The sequence below is a fragment of the Zalophus californianus genome, chromosome 9 (genome assembly GCF_009762305.2).
Source record: "Zalophus californianus isolate mZalCal1 chromosome 9, mZalCal1.pri.v2, whole genome shotgun sequence".
Classification (NCBI taxonomy): Eukaryota; Metazoa; Chordata; class Mammalia; order Carnivora; family Otariidae; genus Zalophus; species Zalophus californianus.
Window position 1 is genome coordinate 61,457,170 of NC_045603.1, and position 25,057 is coordinate 61,482,226.

Genomic DNA, 25,057 nt, shown 5'->3' on the forward strand with positions numbered 1-25,057 from the left:
CCCCAGAGAAAAGCAGTCAGTCACTCCTGTCTCCCCGGTCATCTACTGCACTCTATGCTCACCCGGCCTGTGAGCCAGCGTTTCTATCTCTGGCGCCTAACTCGGTGTGGGGTCTCCAAACCCAGCAGATCCCTGCGGTGCGCTCCCGCGCTGCTCCTCCTGGGGGAAGAAGGGGAGTCTCCCGGGATCTGCCGCTTGTTGGGTCCCTGCTGGAAGTGGCCTGACTGTGTAGCCGATCACGGTTTATGGCAACCCCAAGCTGAGAGCCCGCGCCTCGGCTCTGTCTCTGCAGCCGGCCTCCCCCCTCTGATACCTGGGAGCTCTGCCGCACTCAGGCAGCCCGGGTCCTTCTGTGACCCCGAGGGTCCTGAGACCGCACTGTCCCGCGAGGGTTCCACCTCCCGCTTAGCCACTGGAGCGATGTCCCTCAGCGGAGCCGACTTCTAAAAGTTCCGATTTTGTGCTCCGCGGCTCTAGCACTTGCCAGAAGCGGCCGACGGAGGCCCCCTCCCCCACCATCTATCCTCCCGAATATCGCCTCAGATTCACTTCTCCGCACGTCCTACCTTCCAGAAAGTGGTCGCTTTTTGTTCAGAGAGTTGTTGTTATTCTTTTCTTCGATCTCCTGTTGAGTTTGTAGGTGTTCAGAATGGTTTGATCCCTATCCAGCTGAATTCCTGAGACCAGACGAAATCCAGGTCTCCTACTCCTCCGCCATCTTGCTCTGTCCCCCATACATTTACTCTTGAAGCAACAGTTCTATTTCCCGGTATTTAATTGTGTTAACTGAAAACATATGTCCACACAAAGCCTCACAAGTATGTTCATAACAATTTTATGGTAGGTAATAAACTGGAAATACCCAACAGTCAGAATGGGTAAAGAAACTGTGGTATATTCATACCATGGCACATCACTCAGCAATAAAAGAGACTGAACTATCAATCAACAATGAACTATCACAACAATCTGGATGAATCTCAAAAATATTTTGCTGAGTAAAAAAATCCAAACACACACACACATATAAATATATACAAATGTATATAAATAATAACTGATAAATATATATTTTTAAAGTGTATACTGTATGATTCCATTTATATAAAGTTCTAAAATGAACACATTAATCCAGGGTGGAAAAATTCAAAACACTGATGGCCTGGAGGCAGTGGGATTATAGGAAAAGGAAACAAGACTTCCTGGAGTGATAGAAATGTTCTCTATCTTGATATTGTGTGGGCTACAGAAGTACATGAGTTTGTCAAAATTGATTGAACTCCCCACTTAAGATCTGTGCATTTCACTGTACATAAATTATATCTAATAAATATCTTAAAAATTTTAAGAGAAAGAATGTTTCACTTTTCAAGTTTCTATAGTGGAGACGGGAAAGAAAGCAAGGAACTGGGAATGGAGTCTAGAATCCCCAGCCAACAGATTCTGCCACTGGGTCCAAATGCTCGAAGCAGTACCAAATGTTCTTCTGTACCTGTTTGGAAAAATACAGGCTGTTTCCTGGAAGCAGCTGAGGAAAGGGCAGAGGAAAATGGGAAAGAAGTTAAATTTATCAGGTCCCCCTGAGGTTTTCTTCTCCATGTTAGTTCCCAGACTTGTGCCAGAGGATCGACTGACGGGAGAAAAAGGAAGAAAGGGCCAGACTCGGCTACAAACTCCAGGCAAAATTCCTGAGGTGTGCAGATTGCAACAGTCCTACAGCCCTTTCAAGGACTTCCTTCATTGCTTTACCCCTGTAGCTTTGCTCTTGTTAGTGTCACTCTCCCTGGTAGCTGCAAACACTTCCCAGGATATTTTGGCAATGACCCGCCAGAGCATATGTGCCACTGATACACGGCTGAAGGGTCTCAAGACTGATGTTTTACTAGGCAGTAGTAAATAACCTTATCTTAGCGGTGACTAGCCTCTCATGGTCCTGAAAGCCTTGCTTCCAAATTTCTTAGAGACTTCTGCTATCCTTAGCCCCCACTAACTAGAAGGGATATAATCAGCCACTCCTCACGACCCCAGTGCAGCTCCTTCTGCCCACGGGTCCTCTCCCCATGCTACAATAAAAACACTTTTTTGCACCGAAAACATCTCAAGAATTCTTTCTTTACCGTTTGCTCCTGGTCCACATCACATCATCGAAGATCTGTCACTAATCCCAATGCCAGGCTTAAAGTGAGATTACAAAGGTTTAACAGATGGAAGTTGCCATTAAATGCCAAGAAATCTCAGAGGAGCACGTGTGAGGCATGTTTGCTCTCTAGGATATTCATACTAAGAGTCAGGTGATTTTGAGATGCATTTTTGGGTAGGAATTACTGCAAACCATCCCGAATTGGGGTGAGTTACCCAATGTATCCATCATTAACCAGATGTTCCCCCTTTACTGACATGAAGAGAGTCACACCAGAAGGCAGATGTAGTAAGACATCGCCCCATTGGCTGCATCTCATCCAACCACTTACAGTATTTAAACCAGGTCTTTGTGTATCTCCCTGGAGGGTTGCTGGAGTATTTTTACTCAAATACATTTTTTTTTTTAATGACACAGGCTAGTGAGGGGACCCTTCAGTGGTAAAGAGGCAGGATACAGAAAGGAGGTGGGGACATGAGGGAGGCTGTAAAGAGAAACAGAAACCAGGCCACTGGCAACTTTTGGAGATTTTGTCAGCCCCTGGGGAGGTCTGACTAGGCTCTCCTCCACCCCAGTTGTTATGGAAGAGGTAATGCCTCATCCCACTGGAAGACAGGAGTTGTCAGAATCATCCAAAGACTGTGGGTAAAGCCACTCAGATTTCATGTCCAGATATATGACCCCTTCACTATGTTCTCTGCAAAAATGGATGGGCCATGTGTGTCAAAATTGAGAAATATGATGGGCGGAGGAGTAGGAGACCTGGATTTCATCTGGTCTCAGGAATTCAGGTGGATAGGGATCAAACCATTCTGAACACCTACGAACTCAACAGGAGATCGAAGAAGAGAATGGCAACAACTCTCTGAACAGAGAAGCGACCACTTACTGGAAGGTAGGACGTGCAGAGAAGTGAATCCGAGGTGACAGTCGGGAGGATAGACGGCGGGGGAGGGGGCCTCCGTCGGCCGCTTCTGGCAAGTGCTAGAGCCGCGGAGCACAAAATCGGAACTTTTAGAAGTCGGCTCCGCTGAGACGTCGCTCCAGTGGCTAAGTGAGGGGTGGAATCCTCATGGGACAGTGTGGTCTCAGGACCCCCGGGGTCACAGAAAGACCGGGGGTGCCTGAGTGCGGCAGAGCTCCCAGGGATCGGAGCGGGGAAGCCGGCTGCAGAGACGGAGCCGAGGCGCGGGCTCTCAGCTCGGGGTGGCCATAAACTGTGATCCACGGGCCAGTTGGGCCACTGCTCCTCCAGCAGGGACCCAACAAGCGGCAGATCCGGGGAGACTCCCCTTCCTCCCCCGGGAGGAGCGGCGCGGGAGCGCACCGCAGGGATCTGCTGGGTTTGGAGACTCCACACGGGGTCGGGTGCCAGAGATAGAAACACTTGGTCACAGGCCGGGTGAGCACGGAGTGCGGCCGGAGACCAGGGAGACGGGAGTGACTGCTATTCTCTGGGGGCGCACTGAGGAGCGGGGCCCAAGTTTTCGGCTCCTCTAGATGGAGATTGGGAGGCCACCATTTTCACCCTGGTCCTCCAAAGCTGTACCGAGAGCTTGCAGGGAAGAGAGCAAAGAGAGCAGCTTGCTTAGCCGGGACCAACAAGGGCGGGGCAATTCCGCCTCCGGCAAAGACATTTGGGAACCCCGGCAACAGGCCCCTCCCCCAGAAGATTAGCACAAACAGCCAGCAAGCCAAGACCAAGTTTACTGATCAAAGAGAACGGGAGAACTCCAGCGCTAGGGGAATACTGCCCATAGAATTCATGGCTTTTTTTTTTACCATGATTCATTAGTTTTTCAAAGTTAATTTTTTTACCTGTTTTTTTTTTTAATTTTTCTTTTTCCCTTTTTCAACCAATATCTTATCAATCCCTTTTTTTAAAAAAACATTTTTTATTTTTCATTTTTAGAGTCATATTTTATCCCTTCATAGTAGTTACCCTTATTTTTGGCATATATATATAAGTTGTTCTCTCTTTAAAATTTTGAGATACAGTTTCTTCTAACAGATCAAAATATACCCTAAATCACTAGTGTATGCCTTTGTTCTAGTCTCCTGCCTGATCACATTCTCTCCCTTTTTTTTTCTCTTTTATTTTAAATCTTCTTTCTTTTTTCAAACTTCTTATCAATTCCTTTTATAAAATCTTTTATAATTTTCATCTTTACAGTCATCTTCCATCCCTTCATTGTATCAACCCTTATTTTGTACATATATGTCTTTCTTCCTTTAAAATTTTAGGAGGCACTTTTTTCTAACAGACCAAAATACGCCCAAAATCTAGTGTGTGGCACTGATCTATGCACTAGCCTGATCACATTTGATCATATTCTGCCTTTTTTGTATTGTTTTGTTTTTGTTTTTATCTTTTTTTTTCTTTTTTTTTTCTTTTTCTCTTTCTTTTTTCTTTCTTTCCCTTTCTTTTCCCCTGGTTTCAGGTCTTTTCTGATTTGTATAGAGTATATTTGCTGGGAACGTTGTTAACCTGTTAACATTTTGTTCTCTCATTCATCTATTCTCCTCTGGACAAAATGACAAAACGAAAAAAATCACCTCGGCAAAAAGAACAAGAGGTAGTACTGTCTGCCAGGGACCTACTCAATACGTACGATGTCGGACCTAGAGTTCAGAAACATGATTTCAAAGATACTAGCTGGGCTTGAAAAAAGCGTGGAAGTTATTAGAGAAACCCTTTCTGGAGAAATAAAAGAACTAAAATCTAACCAAGTCGAAATCAAAAAGGCTATTAATGAGGTGCAATCAAAAATGGGGCCACTAACTGCTAGGATAAATGAGGCAAAAGAGAGAATCAGTGATATAGAAGACCAAATGATGGAAAATAAAGAGGCTGAGAAAAAGAGAGATAAACAACTACAGGATCACGAGGGCAGAATTCGAGAGATAAGCGATACCATAAGGTGAAACAACATTAGAATAATTGGGATCCCAGAAGAGAAGAAAGAGAGAGAGGGTTAGAAGGTATATTGGAGCAAATTATAGCAGAGAACTTCCCTAATGTGAGGAAGGAAACAGGCATCAAAATCCAGGAGGCACAGAGAACCCCTCTCAAAATCAATAAAAATAGGTCAACACCCCGACATCTAATAGTAAAACTTACGAGTCTCAGAGACAAAGAGAAAATCCTGAAAGCAGCTCGGGAGAAGAGATATGTAACCTATAATGGTAGAAATATTGGATTGGCAACAGACCTATCCACAGAGACCTGGCAGGCCAGAAAGGACTGGCATGAGATCTTCAGAGCACTAAACGAGAAAAATATGCAGCCAAGAATACTATATCCAGCTAGGCTGTCATTGAAACTAGAAGGAGAGATAAAAAGCTTCCAGGACAAACAAAAGCTAAAGGAATTTGCAAACACGAAACCAGTCCTACAAGAAATATTGAAAGGGGTCCTCTAAGCAAAGAGAGAGCCTAAAAGCAGCATAGACCAGAAAGGAACACAGACAATATACAGTAACAGTCACCTTACAGACAATACAATGGCACTAAATTCATATCTTTCAGTAGTTACCCTGAATGTAAATGGACTAAATGCCCCAATCAAAAGACACAGGCTATCAGATTGGATTAAAAAAACAAGACCCATCAATATGCTGTCTGCAAGAGATTCATTTTAGACCCAAAGACACCCCCAGATTGAAAGTGAGGGGGTGGAAAACCATTTACCATGGTAATGGACACCAAAAGAAAGCTGGGGGAGGCAATCCTATGTCAGACAAATTAGATTTTAAGACAAAGACTGTAATAAGAGATGAAGAAGGACACTATGTCCTACTTAAAGGGTCTATCCAACAAGAAGATCTAATAATTGTAAATATCTATGCCCCTAACATGGGAGCAGCCAATTATGTAAGCCAATTAATAACAAAAGCGAAGAAACACATTGACAACAATACAATAATAGTGGGGGACTTTACACCCCCCTGACTGAAATGGACAGATCATCTAAGCACAAGATCAACAAGGAAATAAAGACTTTACATGACACACTGGACCAAATGGACTTCACAGACATATTCAGAACATTCCATCCCAAAGCAACGGAATACACATTCTTCTCCAGTGCCCATGGAACATTCTCCAGAATTGATCACATCCTAGGTCACAAATCAGGTCTCAACCGGTACCAAAAGACTGGGACCATTCCCTGCATATTTTCAGACCACAATGCTTTGAAACTAGAACTCAATCACAAGAGGAAAGTCGGAAAGAACTCAAATACATGGAGACTAAAGAGCATCCTACTAAAGAATGAATGGGTCAACCAGGAAATTAAAGAAGAATTAAAAAAAATTCATGGAAACAAATAAAAATGAAAACACAACTGTGCAAAATCTTTGGGATGTAGCAAAGGCAGTCCTGAGAGGAAAGTATATAGCAATCCAAGCCTTTCTCAAGAAATAAGAAAGGTCTCAAATACACAACCTAACCTTACACCTAAAGGAGCTGGAGAAAGAACAGCAAAGAAAGCCTAAACCTAGCAGGAGAAGAGAAATAATAAAGATCAGAGCAGAAATCAGTGAAATAGAAACCAAAAGAACAGTAGAACAGATCAACGAAACTAGGAGCTTGTTCTTTGAAAGAATTAACAAGACTGATAAACCCCTGGCCAGACTTACCAAAAAGCAAAGAGAAATGACCCAAATCAACAAAATCATGAATGAAAGAGGAGAGATCACAACCAACACCAAAGAAATACAAACAATTATAAGAACATATTATGAGCAACTCTATGCCAGCAAATTAGATAACCTGGAAGAAATGGATGCATTCCTAGAGATGTATCAACTACCAAAATTGAACCAGGAAGAAATAGAAAATCTGAACAGACCTATAACCACTAAGGAAATGGACGCAGTCATCAAAAATCTCCCAACAAACAAAAGCCCAGGGCCAGATGGCTTCCCAGGGGAATTCTATCAGACATTTAAAGAAGAATTAATACCTATTCTCCTGAAACTGTTCCAAAAAATAGAAATGGAAGGAAAACTTCCAAACTCATTTTATGAGGCCAGCATTACCTTGATCCCAAAACCAGACAAAGACCCCATCAAAAAGGAGAATTATAAACCAATATCCCTGATGAACATGGATGCAAAAATTCTCACCAAAATTCTAGCCAATGGGATCCAACAGTACATTAAAAGGATTATTCACCACGACCAAATGGGATTTATCCCTGGGCTGCAAGGTTGGTTCAACATCCACAAATCAATCAAGGTGATACAATACATTAACAAAAGAAAGAACAAGAATCATATGATCCTCTCAATAGATGCAGAAAAAGCATTTGACAAAGTACAGCATCCTTTCTTGATCAAAACTCTTCAGAGTATAGGGATAGAGGGTACATACCTCAATATCATAAAAGCCATCTGTGAAAAACCTACAGCGAATATCATTCTCAATGGGGAAAAGCTGAGAGCTTTTCCCCTAAGGTCAGGAACGCGGCAGGGATGTCCGCTATCACCACTGCTATTCAACATAGTATTAGAAGTCCTAGCCACAGCCATCAGACAACAAAAAGAAATCAAAGGCATCCAAATCGGCAAGGAGGAAGTCAAACTCTCACTCTTTGCAGATGATATGATACTGTATGTGGAAAACCAAGAGACTCCACCGCAAAGCTGCTAGAATTCATACAGGAATTCAGTAAAGTAGCAGGATATGAAATCAATGCACAGAAATCAGTGGCATTCCTATACACCAATAACAAGACGGAAGAGAGGTAAATCAAGGAGTCGATCCCATTTACAATTGCACCCAAAACCATAAGATACCTAGGAATAAATCTAACCAAAGAGGCAAAGGATCTGTACTCAGAAAACTATAAAATACTCATGAAAGAAATTGAGGAAGACACAAAGAAATGGAAAAACATTCCATGCTCATGGATTGGAAGAACAAACATTGTGAAGATGTCAATGCTACCTAGAGCAATCTACACATTCAATGCAATCCCCGTCAAAATACCATCCACTTTTTTCAAAGAAATGGAACAAATAATCCTAAAATTTGTATGGAACCAGAAGAGACCCCGAATAGCCAGAGGAATGTTGTAAAAGAAAAGCAAAGCTGGCAGAATCACAATTCCAGACTTCCAGCTCTGTTACAAAGCTGTCATCATCAAGACAGTATGGTACTGGCACAAAAACAGACACATAGATCATTGGAACAGAATAGAGAGCCCAGAAATTGACCCTCAACTCTATGGTCAACTCATCTTTGACAAAGCAGGAAAGAATGTCCAATGGAAAAAAGACAGTCTCTTCAACAAATGGTGTTGGGAAAATTGGACAGCCACGTGCAGAAGAATGAAACTGGACCATTTCCTTACACCACACACAAAAATAGACTCCAAATGGTTGAAAGACCTAAACGTGAGACAGGAGTCCATCAAAATCCTAAAGGAGAACACAGGTAGCAACCTCTTCGACCTCAGCTGCAGCAACTTCTTCCTAGAAACATCGCCAAAGGCAAGGGAAGCAAGGGCAAAAATGAACTCTTGGGATTTCATCAAGATAAAAAGCTTTTGCACAGCACAAGAAACAGTCCACAAAACCAAAAGACAACTGACAGAATGGGAGAAAATATTTGCAAATGACATATCAGATAAAGGGCTAGTATCCAAACTCTATAAAGAACTTATCAAAGTCAACACCCAAAGAACAAATAATCCAATCAAAAAATGGGCAGAAGACATGAACAGACATTTTTCCAAAGAAGACATCCATATGGCCACCAGACACATGAAAAAGTGCTCAACATCGCTCGGCATCAGGGAAATCCAAATCAAAACCTCAATGAGATACCACCTCACACCCGTCAGAATGGCTAAAATTAACAAGTCAGGAAATGACAGATGTTGGCGGGGATGCGGAGAAAGGGGAACCCTCCTACACTGTTGGTGGGAATGCAAGCTGGTGCAACCCCTCTGGAAAACAGTATGGAGATTCCTCAAACAGTTGAAAATAGAGCTACCATACGATCCAGCAATTACACTACTGGGTATTTACCACAAAGTTACAAATGTAGGGATCCGAAGGGGTACGTGCACCCCGATGTTTTTAGCAGCAATGTCCACAATAGCCAAACTGTGGAAAGAGCCAAGATGTCCATCGACAGATGAATGGATAAAGAAGAAGTGGTATATATACACAATGGAATATTATGCAGCCATCAAAAGGAATGAGATCTTGCCATTTGCAACGACATGGATGGAACTGGAGGGTGTTATGCTGAGTGAAATAAGTCAATCAGAGAAAGACATGTATCATATGACCTCACTGATATGAGGAATTCTTAATCTCAGGAAATAAACTGAGGGTTGCTGGAGTGGTGGGAGGTGGGAAGGGCGGGGTGGCTGGGTGATAGACACTGGGTAGGGTATGTGCTATGGTGAGCGCTGTGAATTGTGCAAGACTGTTGGATCACAGATCTGTACTTAGGGGAAGAATGAAGGGGAGTATGTCGGAGGGGGAGATGAACCATGAGAGACAATGGACTCTGAAAAACAAACTGAGGGTTCTAGAAGGGAGGGGGTTCGGGGGATGGGTTAGCCTGGTGATGGGTATTAAAGAGGGCACATTCTGCATGGAGTACTAGGTGTTATGCACAAACAATGAATCATGGAACACTACATCAAAAACTAATGATGTAATGTATGGTGATTAACATAACAATAAAAAATTTAAAAACAAAAAAAATTGAGAAATATAAGGGAAGTTCTACAGTGTAGTGCATACTATATGTTCACGACAGCCTAGTTACTAAGTCATGCAGTTCTGGAAGTTTCCATACTGCCTGAACTGCTCTATGTAGCATAGAAGGCTGCCTTTCTACTCCAACTTGGGTGCTATTGTCTTTATACAGGTGGCTGCAAGTGTTTTTCTTTCAGTGGGTGCTCCCAAGGGACGGAACTGGGTCTGTGGAATTCCCTCTGAACAGCATCATCCTGCACTGGGGCTGGCGGAGTTAGGCACTTAGTCTTAAACTTTTGATGGATGATGATGATAGTCTATCCTTCAGTCTCATCTGCCAGCTCCATCCAGGGAGGGAGAAAGACAAGGCAAATCCTCTTGAGGGGGACTTTGCATGGGCTCAGGCTTCTGGGCTTCCTTCCTGCCTTCCTCCATGCTGGAAAAAATGCAAGGAGTACAGGTGAACCCCTGGGTCCTGGAACAAAGGCCTTCTTCATTCCAAGGCCATCAGACAACAGCACTGATTGGAGGCTGTCCTGGCAGAGGGAAGAGGCTGGGTTCGGCAGCCTGCTGAGGAGGAGGCCGGCTGTCATCGGTGTTACTCACGTTGCTTGCTTTTAGTTTCTCTCACATAGTTGCCTGAACTATCACCCTTTGTTTGAATCTTGTTGTGAAGGTCTGGCTTCTCCACCCTGCTCCTCTGGGAAAATATAACCACATGGGACATGATTCAGGAACACTGGGGAGATTTCATTGGAGAGATCAGTTCTTTTGACCATCCAGTGGGTCCCCCACTGCCTGTGAGCACAGCCCTCTCCTGAGTGTGGAAGCAGGAGCAGAGGGGCAGAAGACTAGACTCTAGAGGAGGAAAACCACAGCTTAGCCCAGGACGGCAGTGTCCAAGTGGAATATAGAAGACAGGGCACCTCCCTGCCACTAAAGATACAGAAAATCAAGGGCAAATGAATCAAGTACAAACTTAACCTTTTAAGGGTGGTGGGACAGGAAAAGAGTGAAATCAGAAATGGACCTGCCATGGGGTCCCTCCTCTCCCCCTCCACCGTCGTAGGAGCCTGTGTGTCCTAGCTGACCTCACTCATGGTCAGGGTCACCAGAACTGGTTCCCAGGGCATCATTCCCTGGCAGGTAGTGATGAGAATTTGGGGGAAAAATACATCTTTATATATATTAGAGAGAATAGAATATAAAATAATATGTAATGTCTTAGAAATCTATTGATAGGAGAAAAGCATGTGTCAGGAAATGAAACACAATACTTTATATTGCTGGAGCTATCTGGTGCACATGCCAAGCTGGGAAGTGGATAATATGTTCAAGTTAAACCATCCTCTGACCAGCTAACCGGTTGAATGTGAGGGTCTCGCTACAACAGAATTACACACTTTTTATTCAGGGATGAGTCTCCTCCTGCCCTGGAAAAGATGAGAAATCAGTACTAAAGGAAGCACTGATCTGGTCACCTGGGTTGGTTGATAGCAGCCTGTCCCTGCACACACAACCCTGAGGGCAGAACCCAGCAGAGGATGGCCCAGGGGAGCCTGACTCCACACAGGACAGAGAGAGCAGTCTGCTGGGCTCCCGCCAAAGACACAGATCGTCCTTCTCTCTGGCCACAGTTTCCCTCCAACCACTGAGGTAAGGAGCTGCCTCTGCCCCCTAGCAGAGATTTTCCCTGGCCTGCTGCTTGGAGCACCAGTAAGCTTATAAATCATCCTCCTGCTTCTGTTGCTCTTCTGGCTTCCATGGCGCTGTACTGCTTCTGGGAGCAAGTGCAAAGTGTGCCATGTGTGGCTTCCAGGCCCTTACCAATATGACACAAACCTGCAGTGTTGGTATCATTTCTTCCGTCCCCGCCCCCTCCGCCACACACACACAGCTGCCCCTGTGTTCCAGTTCCTGAGGATTGTCGTGCATCCCTGAACCCCCCAAGCTTCTTCCTACTTGCATTATAATAATGATATTAGCTCATCTTAATGGAGCACTTCCGTGCAGGCCCTATGCTAAGGCCTCTGCATTATTTCCAGCAATCCCCACAACACTGTGAGACAGGTATTATTTTCATCCCCACTTTACAGCCGTAAAAATGAATACTTTTCAAAAAGACACATATGAGCCTAGTTATGTGCCTGAGCACTCTGTCTCCAGAGCCCATGCTCTTAACCAGGGGTTGACATACATTTTCTTTAAAGGGCCACATAGTAAACCATTTAGGTTTTGCAAGCCGTACCCTCTCAGTGACAACTATGCAACTCCACCATTGCACTGTGAAAGCAGCTATAGATACAAATACTGGGGAAAATGTGTGCTGCTCTCACCTGACTCGCCAATTCCTACCCCTCCTGCATCATCTAGCCAAACTCAGAGCCTCTATCCCAAGACAGTAGAACAGAGCAGAACATCATGCCATGGGAAAGAACACTTCTTTCCCAGAACTGGGTGGAAGCACATTTCTTGGTCAGTCATTGTGCAACCAGGGTGGAAAGAAGGGAGCTGTTTCTGTTGTCTTGAGAAGGTACACTTCCCTATGCTTAGAGAGCACCTCTTTTGGGCAGGAAATGACCTGCCCTCCTGGATATTGGGCACCCCAAAACACTGGAGAGATGGGACATTTCTAAGATAGTAACAAGAGCTTTTCTCAAGTCATCTTAATGTGTGAGTTTGTCGTTCCTCTGCTGGTTGCCATTTACCCTTCTCACAGAATGGCCTGCTTGTAACTGTTCTCAGTGCTCCTGGTGCTCAGCACTTAATGTGTGGGCTGGGAAAAATGGACCTCATTCCTCTCCAGGCCAAACACCACACTCACTCACAGCCCTCTTTCCCTGAGGTGTGTAGCCATTTCAAATTTCAAGTGCTGAGATTAGAAATAGAAATTTGGAATTTACTTGTGACGTAATCACACATGTAAGGGCACATTTTTATGATTCACTGTTTCTATATGCCCCTCGACTTTCTGTACACACCCCATTGAAGTGTCTGCCTCTTGATTCCTAAGAAGCATCAAAGTCTGTTAAAATAAAAATTCAGTGAATTCCTCAATGATTTATGTCCTACTCATTTTAGATTCCTTAGGTTCTAAGTGAAAATTCCAAACCAGGAGAGAAAAAGGTATGTGGAGGCCAGTTGGAAGGAAAAGTTTGCATAATACAAGATCAGTGGGAAGCAAGCACTGAAGATGGAGGTGCAGAAGTCAGGTCTCTAGCGAGTGGCCTTTGGTGATGTCTCCTGTGCGCTCAGGAAACTGCCATTGGCCAGCTTATCACACAGCACAGAGAGCAAATGCTGACTGCCCAGTGTAAAAACTCTTCTGTCCCTTCGCTTTTCAAAGGAGGATTATGTCCCCGAAATAGCCCCCATTTCCATGCCCAGGCCACCAGGAAGAACAGCCAGGAGCTCCAGAAGGACAGGTAGAAACATGGTGAAAAACACTGCAGGCCACTTCTTGCTCAGGCCTTTGGGCAAATGCCTATAAGAACTCAGAGTCAGTCCCACCCTGATGGGAAGGGTGGTGCTGGTAGAGGAGAAAACCTGTGTGGGAAGGGGGCACACAGAGGAGTGTCTGAGTAAGCAGAAGGAAGGGACAATTATCACAGATCAGTTCCTTGTCTCCTTTGTTTGAGAACATGACTAACTCATGACTTCAGTGAATTCATATTCAGCCTTATTGTGTTGGGATCATCAAGGCTGGAAGGCAGGAGACTTTCTCCATGACTAAAGGAAGCCAAAGAAGCAATCCTCATATTTCATACCTTTAAGAGGCTGGGGCTGATCTCACTATTTGTAAAGATCAGCCCTTCCCAATCTGCAAGCTCACCTTCCAGGACGGAGCCCAACCCATTTCTACCATATATAAACTGCTGCCGGGAGGCTCATCTCACTAATCTGCTCCTCTCAGCTCTACCCTCCAGCCTCTCACGCTTTCTTCAGCCTTGTCCTCTTCAGGAACCATGTCTAGCAAATCCACCATGAGGAGCCAAAGCATTGGCCACCGTGGCTTCAGCGCCGGCTCAGCCAGAGTCCCAGGGGTCTGCCGCTCTGGCTTCAGCAGCGTCTCCGTGTCCCGCTCCAGGGGCAGTGGTGGCCTCGGTGGAGTGTGTGGAGGAGCCGGCTTTGGCAGCAGGAGCCTCTATGGCCTGGGTGGCTCCAAGAGGATCTCCATCGGAGGGGGCAGCTGTGCCATCAATGGCGGATATGGTGGCAGAGTTGGAGGTGGCTTTGGCTATGGAGGTGGAGCCGCAAGTGGATTTGGTTTTGGCGGTGCAGCTGGGGGTGGCTTTGGGCTCGGTGGTGGACCTGGCTTTGCTGGTGGCTATGGGGGCTCTGGCTTCCCTGTGTGCCCCCCTGGAGGCATCCAAGAGGTCACCGTCAACCAGAATCTCCTCACTCCTCTGAACCTGCAAATCGACCCCACCATCCAGCGGGTGAGGACTGAGGAGCGGGAGCAGATCAAGACCCTCAACAACAAGTTCGCCTCCTTCATCGACAAGGTGAGCCAGGAAGACCTGCCTCCGCTGCGATTTCAGAGTCCCCAGACTAGACAACCAACGAATGTCCTACCAGGGGGAGACTCAGGAGGGAGGGAGAAGGGGACTGAGACTAGCTCTCCCCTGGGGTGCCGGTTGGGCTCCATGTCCACAACAGGCAGAAGGTGATGGAGATCATTTAAAACCACTGGGTCTCTTAAGTGTCCTTCATCCCTGCCAGGGAAGAATACTCAACTTTTGATAAGCATGAAGCAAAATAAGGCAGTCAGAGAACGGAATGGGTTAGCTTTACCTTCTGAAGAGTCCTAGAGACTAAAAAATAATGCCGGCGGAAATCTCCTCGAGGACTCTGGGCCTGAGGAAAAGAGTGAAAAGAAAAAGAAAAGAAAGGGATTTCTGCCTGGATTTGACACATTTATATATCCATAGAAATACTAACTGTGTAGAACCAGAGCATGACGATTAGAGCATTTGTTGCAGAGGAGAACCATGTACCAAAACAGAAATTTTAGTGATTGGAATTCAATCATTGACTAAATTGGACTTAATCATTAGATTCTGCACATTTAATATGCCTTTAACTGAGGTATGATTTAAAAAGAACTTTGTGCAATGTAACAGGGAAATGTGTGATTGTGCTGTTCCACGAAAACAGAAGAAATGCTGAATGTCACTGATAGGCTGCATAGCTTAGCCGGTGAGAAAACCTCATAGGTGATGGAAGAATTTCACAGCAGGATCACTGGGGGGGGGAAGGAAATAGGTTTGGGGGCCCAACACTGTCAGCCTGATCCTCTGTACATGCTCTGTAGTAGCCCAGGAGCTGGGTGACATCCCAGGCATGCCTGGGCACCTGACAACTCCTATCTCTTTCTCCTTTGCTTTCTCCGGCAAGTAACCACCTTGTCTTCCTCCAGGTGCGGTTCCTGGAACAACAGAACAAGGTCCTGGACACCAAGTGGACTCTGCTCCAGGAGCAGGGCACCAAGACCGTAAGGCAGAACCTGGAGCCCTTGTTTGAGCAGTACATCAACAACCTCAGGAGACAGCTGGACAGCATCCTGGGGGAGAGAGGCCGCCTGGACTCAGAGCTGAGGAACATGCAGGATACAGTGGAGGACTTCAAGAACAAGTGAGTTCAAGGAGAGAAAGGGGCTCAGTTCCCTGAAGTGCACACTTGAAGACTACCAGGTGACCAGGTCCAGAGGTGGGCATGGTTCCATAGGGAAACAGGCCCATGGAAATGAAAATCACAATTATTACCTAAAAACAACCCCGAAAGAACAAATGGGCCACAGAGGTGGATGGGGAGAGAAAAGATAGGAGGAATTGAGGGAGCACCCAAAAATCGTTTTTGTGGCTCAATGGCAGGAAAGCTCAATTTGGATGTATCTGTTTTATGGAAAGTTGGGATCCCAGGCTGATCTTGCTGTATCGTCTTCGCCACTGGCCCAATTGTGTCTTACCCTGTTCTAATTCTAGATATGAAGATGAAATCAACAAGCGCACAGCGGCAGAGAATGAATTTGTGACTCTGAAGAAGGTGAGCTGATAAAGATCTGGGGATCGTGTTCCTTTGTAGAGGGAGAGGACTCTGGGTCTTTGCACACATCCAGAGGGGAATAGATGGGGAGACTAAAAGGTGTTCAGACTGGGAAGGAGGGCTCAGCTGACTCACTCCAAGGTGTTGGCTTATTCCCCAGGATGTGGATGCTGCCTACATGAATAAGGTTGAACTGCAAGCCAAGGTAGACACTCTCACAGATGAGATCAACTTCACCAGAGCCTTGTATGACGCAGTAAGCATCTCCACTCCTCTTTTATTTGCTGTGATGGGGCTCTGCAAAGGGTGGAAGATCTCGGGGTTGGATACCTCTGGAATGCCACGGGAAAAGATGATCTGACGATCTTCTGCTCTGCAGGAACTGGCTCAGATGCAAACCCACGTCTCAGACACTTCTGTGGTCCTGTCCATGGACAACAACCGTAACCTGGACCTGGACAGCATCATCGCTGAAGTCAAAGCCCAATATGAGGAGATCGCTCAGAGGAGCCGGGCTGAGGCTGAGTCCTGGTACCAGAGCAAGGTGAGCCTTGAGTTGACAGCTGCCCAGGAATGCCTGGGTCCCCTACCTGAACGCCAGCAAGGCTACAGACTTCGCTGGGAAGTCGGCTGCAAGGAAGCTGATGTTTTCTCATTGGATGTGTATCCTGCACTCATAGAGCAGGCAATTACAGAATTTATGTCCAAGTTCAATAGGTCAAAGAACCCAAGTGCAGGAGGAGAGCTACATAGATAAGGACCTAGTGATCTTTGCTTTTGTCTTCATCCTGATGCTGGCCCTCAGAAACAGGATACAGAACATTGCTGGTCCCCAACTGAACTAGGCAGTCAGTGGTCCATTAGAAAGAGGGTCTGTGATCAATGTACAGTATCCAGTGACCTTGCCACATCAACTTTCCCTAAAATCCCTTGGGGAGAAGCCACTAGGTCCAAGTGTGTTAAATGCCTGGTTCTGAAGTCAAAGCACCGTTAGTATGTGAAAGCCCATATACATCACCTTCTCTCTCTCTCTCTCTCTCTCTCTCTCTGGATTCCAGTATGAGGAGCTGCAAATCACAGCAGGCAGACACGGGGATGACCTGCGCAACACCAAGCAGGAGATCGCTGAGATCAACCGCATGATCCAGAGGCTGAGATCCGAGATCGACCATGTCAAGAAGCAGGTATGGTAGGGGGCTCTGGAGAGTAAAAGCATCCTCTCCTTGCTACACCACCAGGTGGTCATCAGCCACCATTTGGGAAATGCTGGGAATTGAGGGAACAGCAGAGAGAGGAGGACACCGTAGCTCCCACCCTTGTGAGTTCCCACAGGTTGGGACACACGGATGCCAACACTACAGAATGATACAATCAGGTGACAGCAACAATCCCAGTTAGTCTGACTGTAAAAAGATAGTCTTGGGGCTTTTAAAAGATATTACTTAAGGAGAATGGTTGGTTTAGGAATATAAGAAACAAGTCAGGAAAGAAAAGCGGAGGCCAGAAGGGGGGCAAGATTGTCACAAATCTGCTCAAGATTCAGCTGAAACAGAAAGTTGAGCAAGGACCCAGGGTGAAGATCAGTGTTGCCCAAGTGTGTTAGAATCCCTTAGGAGTGAGGAAGGCAAGATCTCCACGGCTCCATGGGAAACTCGTCCCCTTAAGTGAGGATGCTCCTTATTTTGTATAAGTTAGTGTGGCATCCACATGAGATCCTCAGAAAAGGTCTTGGTCTGGCTTTGGAAACAGCACTCAAAAGAAATGAGTGGGTCCATTTCTTCCAAATCTGCTGGTATTTTGTCCAGTGTAGGGCAGGATGGTTAAAAAAGGGCACAAGTTTTCTCATATGGGTCCCAGACAAGCTAACTTGTGCAGAACGGGAAAAGACTGGGCCAAAAGAGGCAGAAGTCCCTTTCTATGATATCTGGGCACTGTAACTCTACCTCACTAGAAAGAAGAAGTGTGGTTGGTCTCCTCCGGAGGACTGAATCACAAGTTCATTCTCCTGTGTTCCTCCTCTAGTGTGCCAACCTGCAGTCCGCCATCGCTGATGCTGAGCAGCGCGGGGAGATGGCCCTCAAGGATGCCAAGAACAAGCTGGTTGAGCTGGAGGACGCTCTGCAGAAGGCCAAGCAGGACATGGCCCGGCTGCTGAAGGAGTACCAGGAGCTGATGAATGTCAAACTGGCCCTGGATGTGGAGATCGCCACCTACAGGAAGCTGCTGGAGGGCGAGGAGTGCAGGTGGGGACCTCACACAAGCCCCTCAAACATCTTGGATCCATGTTCAGGATGTCAGGCCAGGAGGCCCCCTAGTTATGGCCATAATGGCGACTCTCAGAGAACCATTTCAAAGGCAGCTTCCGCATGGGCTCTCCTCACATCGACGCTTCCCACTCTGATCCACTGGTAGCTCTCTGAGGTCTCATGCTCCCTGTGTTTTCTCCCTTCCTAGGCTGAGTGGGGAAGGCGTTGGACAAGTCAACATCTGTAAGTACCTTTGCTCGCCTCCCTCCCTTGCCCTGGTGCTCTTCTGACTGGGCTGAGGCTGGCAGAATGAGCTCACCGTGTCCTGTGTGTCTCTGTCCCTCTCCCCTTCACAGCTGTGGTGCAGTCCACCGTGTCTGGCGGCTATGGCAGCGCTGGTGGCTATGGCAATGCCAGCGCTATGGGCGGTGGCTCAGGCCTGGGCGGAGGCAGCGGCTACTCCTATGGCAGTGGCCACAGCCTTGGAGCCGGCTTCAGTTCCAGCAGTGGCAGAGGCATGGGGGGTGGCTTCAGCTCCTCTGGAGGCAGCAGCTCCACCATCAAATACACCACCACCTCATCCTCCAGCAGGAAGAGCTACAAGCACTAAGTCCTGCCATCGGCTCTTGTTCCCACGTTGTCCCTGTCCACAGCTGCATTGCCCTCTCTCAGGCTACTCCTCCTCTCCTGTCTCTGACTTTTCTTACTTTCTGAGTTTGAGCTGAAGTTGCTGAGTGCCTTCATGTCTCTCCACTGTCTCTACATGCTCCACCTGAGCTTCCATCGCTCACCTACAGGAGGTCACTGCCTGGGTCCTACTCCAGAATAGGACAACTTCTTCTTGCTTTAACTGGCCCAGGAATTCACCATCTTTCAAATACTGAGGACCTCCCTCACAATGGTTATGAAAGCACAAGTAACCAGGTGTGTGATAAACAGGGTTTGTTTCCCTGTGATGTTTTCTGTTCTTTGCTCTCTTCTAATTGCAATAAAGCAGATTTATAATATAATGTATGGTGTAGTATTGACTTGCTTTATCACTTTTGATTCTTGAGCTTTTTCATTGGACAAATGCCTTATGTGATGGATACTCCCAATACCCATGTACTTTACTCCCTTCCTTCAGACAGTTTCAACAAACTGCCATTTGGTATCCTGATATTCAGGATTCCTTCCCAGATCAGATTCCATATAAATGTTTGGCAAGTGGAGTGGCAGGGATCTGGTCTACCATCATTATAAAATTATTTTTACTGCCTGTATTAGGTAGTAGCGGCTTAATCTCTCTAACCTGGTCTCCAAGACTTCTCTGCCACCTGCCCCAGTGACCACCCCTAATGCCCAGAGAAATATATTACTGTCCAATTATAGCAAAAGAACATCGGCAAGAGAATAAGATATCTGATTTTTGCTTGCAGTTGCCTTCATGACCTAGAAATTTGCCTGAAAATGTGTATGAAGAAAAATTAAATTGTGTATATCCCTGAACTGGAATTATACTTCTAGAAATGTATCCTGAAAAACTAGTACAAATGCAGGAGGGTGTATGTATGTGGATGTGAATTCCAATAATCCTCACAAAATGAAAAAATGGAAAACTCTACAGCTAGGCAAATTAAGGGTCCAAAAACTCAGGCACAAAACTTAGATGCTGATTTCTTGAAGTGTGAAGGCAGAATAAGAATGGAAACTCCCTCTTCCTTAACTCATAAGCTTCTCATAGAGGACAAGTTCCTCATCTTAGTAAAGAACATTAAAAAAAACTTATAGCTAACATCACACTTACTGGTGAAAGGCTGGACCCTTTTCTTCTGAGGTTGAGAATAAGACAAGCATGTGTTCTTTCTCCACTTTTATTCAACATCGTACTGAAAGTTCTAACCAGTGCAATAAGATGAGAGAAAGCAATATAAGTTATACAGATTAGAAGTGAAGAAATAAAGCTGTCTTTATTCCCAGATGACATGATAGTCTATGTATGAAATCTGAAAGACTTTGTAAAAAATCTCCTGGAAAACACAAGCCAGTATAGCAAAGTTGTGGTACACAAGATTACTATTAAAAAAGTCATTTTTTTTTTATATACCAGCAATAAAGAACTGAATGTTGAAATAAAAAAAGCATCATTTATAGTAGTACCAAAAAATTAAGTACTTAGGTATCAATCTAATAAAATATGAAGAGCACCTATGTGTGGAAAATTATAAAATATTGATGGAAGAAATCAAAAGTGCAAATATGAATAGATATTGCATATTTATGGATTAGAAGATTCAGTATTATTAAGATGTCAGTTCTTCCCAGTTTCCTATATAGATTCAACACAATCTCAATTGAAATTTTAGCTAGCTCTTTTGTTGATTATCAACAAGTTGATTCTAAAATTTATATGGAAAGGCAAAAGACTTTTGCAAGGTTAAATAAGTGAAGCACAGGAGGACTTATTTAGGGTAAACTTTTCTGTATGATACTGTAATGGTGAATTCACAGCACTCTGAATTTGTTAAAACTCACAGAATTTTGTAGCACAAGAGTGAACTTTAATATTTGAAATTAAAAAGGAATAATTTATGAGATTGAGCAATCCCACGATGGAATGTAAAACGTGGAAAAAAGAACTACTGTATTACAAATGTATGAAACAACCTCATGAAAGGGGTTGGAGATAAAAAAAAGGCTGACCTAAGTAACTTTGGAAATGAGTCGAATCTGTAAGACTAAAGGCTAAGAGGAACTATAGTAAACACTGTAGTTGATAAGGTTGATTCCCACAGGGATAAGGTATAATAATTGTGAGGCCACTATACACATATACTGGCATTGAAAAATTAAATAAATGGATGGCAGATGCTTAGAGCCAGGTTTCTCACTGTTGGTGCGAGTTTACATATAAGCAAAGGAGAAAGCTAAAATGATCTTTATGGTAACGAATTAAAGATGTAGACATCAGCATGAACTTATGGTTAGTTTAGTAGAGATACCGATGGTTACATATGGTAACATTTATAGATATGTGTATATGCAGGGAAATGCTAGAATATACACTTTGGTTTTTTACTCCACCACCTAAGGGCACCTGGAAACAATGACACTCCAGTAGCACACCTGGCACCCAGATCTTGGTTTCTAATTCCATGACCCAATATTAGTGTGATGGTTAATTTTATGTGTAAAGTTGACTAGGCCACAAGGTGCCCAGATATTTGGTCAAAAATTATTCTGGGCATTTCTGTCAGGATGTTTTTAGATGAGATTAATATTTAAACTGGTAGTTTGTATGGAGTTGATTGCTCTCCATAATGTGGGTGGGCTGCATCCAATCCTTTGAAGGCCTGGAGAGAACAAAAGGCTGACCCTCCCCTAAATAAGCCATTCTCTTGCTTTGATGGCCTTCAAACTGGGACACCAACATTTCCTGGCTCTGCAACAGCCTGCCAGCACTTGGACTTGAACTGGAATAGCAGCTATGCAGATTTTGGACTTGCCAGCCTCCATAATCCCACAAGCCAATGGCTTGTAATAAATCTCTTTTTGTATATATATATACATGCATACAAAGATCATAGATAGATAGATAGATAGATGCAAAAAAGATTTATTATAAGGAATTGGCTCATGTGATATATATTATATATAAAACATTTATTTACTATAGATTTATGATATATAATTATATGTATGTACATGTAATTATGTGTATTGTATATGTCATAAATCTGTAATGTGTTTTTTTATCTATGCATATATATGCATAGATATATATATGTCTGCTTGGTTCTGTTTCTTTGGAAAACCCTGACTAATACCATTAGGAATAAAGAAAGCTCCCTGGAGAAATGACTGGTTCTAGGACTGGGGGAAAGAAATATACAAAATAACCCTAGAGCATATTTCAGTGCCAAAAATTTAGGAAATAATCAAAAAGCCCACTGAAAGAGCTCCTAATGGCCAAACTGGAACAATTTGTACCAGGAAGGAAAGAGGGAAGGAGGGAGGGGGGAGGGAGGATGAAAGGAAGGAAGAAATATTGGATTGTAATGCAAAATATAAAATAAATAATCATAAGCCCATACTGATATGAATAAATGATTAAATTAATTAATTAATGAGGGAAGATAGACTACTCTCATGCAGAATTCCCAATTATTTACATAGGTGCTTCCCCTTCCAGCAGGTAGTGAATAACTCCTCCCCTCCCAAGTGTGGGCTATGCATGGTTTTGTTCCAAAGAGTATGAAGGAAAGGGGTAAAAGAATAACTTTATAATAACTTTACAAAAATCTGACAAACACTTCCTCAGCCAGATGATCAAGGTTCACATCAACAGTGATAAGTCATGTCAATAGCATGTACCCTTGATACAATGTGATGAGAATGGCAATATCATGTCTGCGGTCTTCCTCTCAAAATCCCATAACGTCAGTGTCATCATGAAAAAACATCAGACAAATCCTAAATGTGGACATCTACAAAATATCTGGCTACTGCTCCTCAAAACTTTTAAGGTCATCGAAACAAGAAAAGCCTGACAGTCTCAGCCAATAGGAGTTAAGGAGACATAATGACTAAATGTAATGTAGTATCCTGGATGAGATCCTAGAATAGAAAAAAGGACATTAGGTAAAAGCTGAAGAAATCCAAATAAAGTATGGACTAGTTAATAATTATATATTATATATATATATGTGTGTATATGTATATGTGTGTGTGTGTGTGTGTGTGTATTCCTTCACTGTGACAAATGTACCATACTAATGTGAGGTATTAATAATAGAGAAATTGGGTGTGTGGGTTCTACAGGACCTCTCTGTATTATCTTCACAAATTTTTTGTAAATCTAAAATTATTCTAAAAAAAAGTTTATTACAAAAATGCTTAAGATGTGGGGCTCAAAGTGACATCTGTATGTTTAACTAATGCTAAATTTGTAAACAAAATTGTAACACAACTAAGGTGGAGAGAGAGAGACAGAGACAGAGAAATAACTGAAGGACATATGCTAAAACAATAATACTGGTTATCTCAAGTTGGTGTAAACCTAAATAACTTGTATTTATTCTAAGTTGTGTACTTTCTGAATATTTAAATGTTGAGCATGTATTCTTTTCATCATTGAAAGATATTTCAAAAGAGAAAAAAAAGAGTCTTCCAATGATGTCCTAATTATAGGAGATCTGAGATTAAATGTGGTTATGCTTTTTGCTACAAAGAGAGAAAAGATTTAACTCTAGATTTAAAGCCCTTGTAAAAAAAAAAAAAAAACCACTGGATTTTATTTTCCCCACTGAGGACTGAATAAGAGGGAATGGATTTCTTTTGCAACAGCAAAGACTTGTTTTTGAGGCAAGGAATGAGCCCTCAGAACCACTGGTGGTTAGATATTGGATTTGACTAAGAAGCCTAGCCAATTGCCGTCTTCAGTACAGAGTCCATGTATCTGGAAAAGATAGGAAATACATTTTAATAACACCCTCAAGTAGAACTTTTTGCTAGTTAGACAACATACCCAAAGTCTACCATACCTGAATCCTCTGTGATCCAGCATGATTGCTACTGGGCAGTTCAACATAGATTCCAGCTGCATTTAGGTAGAATTCTGAGCACATCTAATGCATGGAATCACATCTCATAGCAGGGAAGGGTGCAGCATAGTCAGGGGAGGGAATGCTTCAGCGAGGATTTGAGAGCAGGCTCTGCCCTGCTCCATGCCCCAGGGGGCAATCCCCACAAACGTCCTTCCTTACAAACAAGCATCCCTTCCTTGCTACCTATCCATTGTATTTGACTTTATATAAAGCTGGCAGATCTAAGGATAGGAGGAGAAAGGGGTTGAGGCGTCCATCTCTGGAAGTAGATGTCCCCTTGGCCTAAAATGGGACACTTTAAGCACCCAAAGGACTAATGGCTGCAATGCACTAAAACATATCAAATGTACGTTTTTTAAACTGTGAATTTATAATTATACCAAAAATTAAATTACACACTAAAAGCTTCCTTGATTACCTTTGGAAATTGCTAGACTCCGAATCCATTAGTCTAAAAAGTGATTTTAAAAGGGAAAGAATCAAGTACTTATTTTGACTCTCCTGGATGAATTAACTATTAGTTTACCTAAAGAGTAAACCTGAGGAGTCCTTCTTTGTAGATGAGCCTTGGCTAATAAATGCAGAGGAAGGATGATAAAATCAGAAAGTTGCCATCTTGCAGCCCCTAATGAAATAGTGAGTCTAGGAAGTGATCCATGAATACTACAATCTTAGATGAAATTTTATTACGTACTTTTCAATGGAGGGATGGGGCCGAAACACAGAAGTCACCTGATCAGTCCTAATATCACTAAAAATTGGACAACTAGTATTGTGTACCTCATGATCTAATGCAATCTGGAGTACAGAGCACAGAGCACATCTAGCACTGGTGTTGCTTGAAACAATGGAAATAAATCTAATCAACTCCAGTACAGCTACTAGTATGCAGGAACCCTGGAGCTAGAAGTTACGTGACACCAACGGGAAACAATAAGCCAAATCCAGAATGTAGACATTCTATAGAAAAAAACCAATTTCTCCACAAATCAATGGCATATGAAAGAAAAGGAAGGAGTTGTTATCAAATAAAAGAACCTTAAGAGACATGGCAGACAAATGCAGTATGTGAACCTAGTTAAGATGTTGCTTCCAGCAAACCAGGATAAAATGACATCTTTAAGATAATCAGAGAAATTCAAATATAGGTGGCTATTAGATATCATTTAAAAAGGACTATTGAAGAGAGCTATAGTACTGTTATGCAGTTAGATTAAAAAGTCATTATTCCTTAGACCTGCCTGCGAGTATTTACAAGTGAAATGCCTCGATGTCTGGATTTCCTTTAACTTACTTCAACAAAAGTAGTTGAGGATT

The 25,057-nt window shown here is 43.7% G+C and overlaps 1 protein-coding gene across 1 annotated transcript; it reads left to right on the top strand.

The window, feature by feature from the left end:
• Positions 1-13,829: 13,829 nt before the first annotated feature.
• KRT6A (keratin 6A) lies at positions 13,830-18,765 on the top strand. The gene is made up of 9 exons (XM_035729204.1): positions 13,830-14,369; positions 15,284-15,498; positions 15,849-15,909; positions 16,070-16,165; positions 16,289-16,453; positions 16,968-17,093; positions 17,932-18,152; positions 18,364-18,398; positions 18,512-18,765. The coding sequence occupies exons 1-9, from the start codon at positions 13,830-13,832 to the stop codon at positions 18,763-18,765; spliced, it is 1,713 nt and encodes a 570-aa protein (XP_035585097.1).
• The last annotated feature ends 6,292 nt before the right edge of the window (positions 18,766-25,057 follow it).

Excerpts from the sequence above, each read along its gene's own strand:
- KRT6A (XM_035729204.1), top strand. The coding sequence starts at position 13,830 with ATGTCTAGCAAATCCACCATGAGGAGCCAAAGCATTGGCCACCGTGGC. Across the intron at positions 17,094-17,931 it reads TCGACCATGTCAAGAAGCAG|TGTGCCAACCTGCAGTCCGC; the intron begins GTATGGTAGGGG and ends TTCCTCCTCTAG. Across the intron at positions 18,153-18,363 it reads CTGGAGGGCGAGGAGTGCAG|GCTGAGTGGGGAAGGCGTTG; the intron begins GTGGGGACCTCA and ends CTCCCTTCCTAG.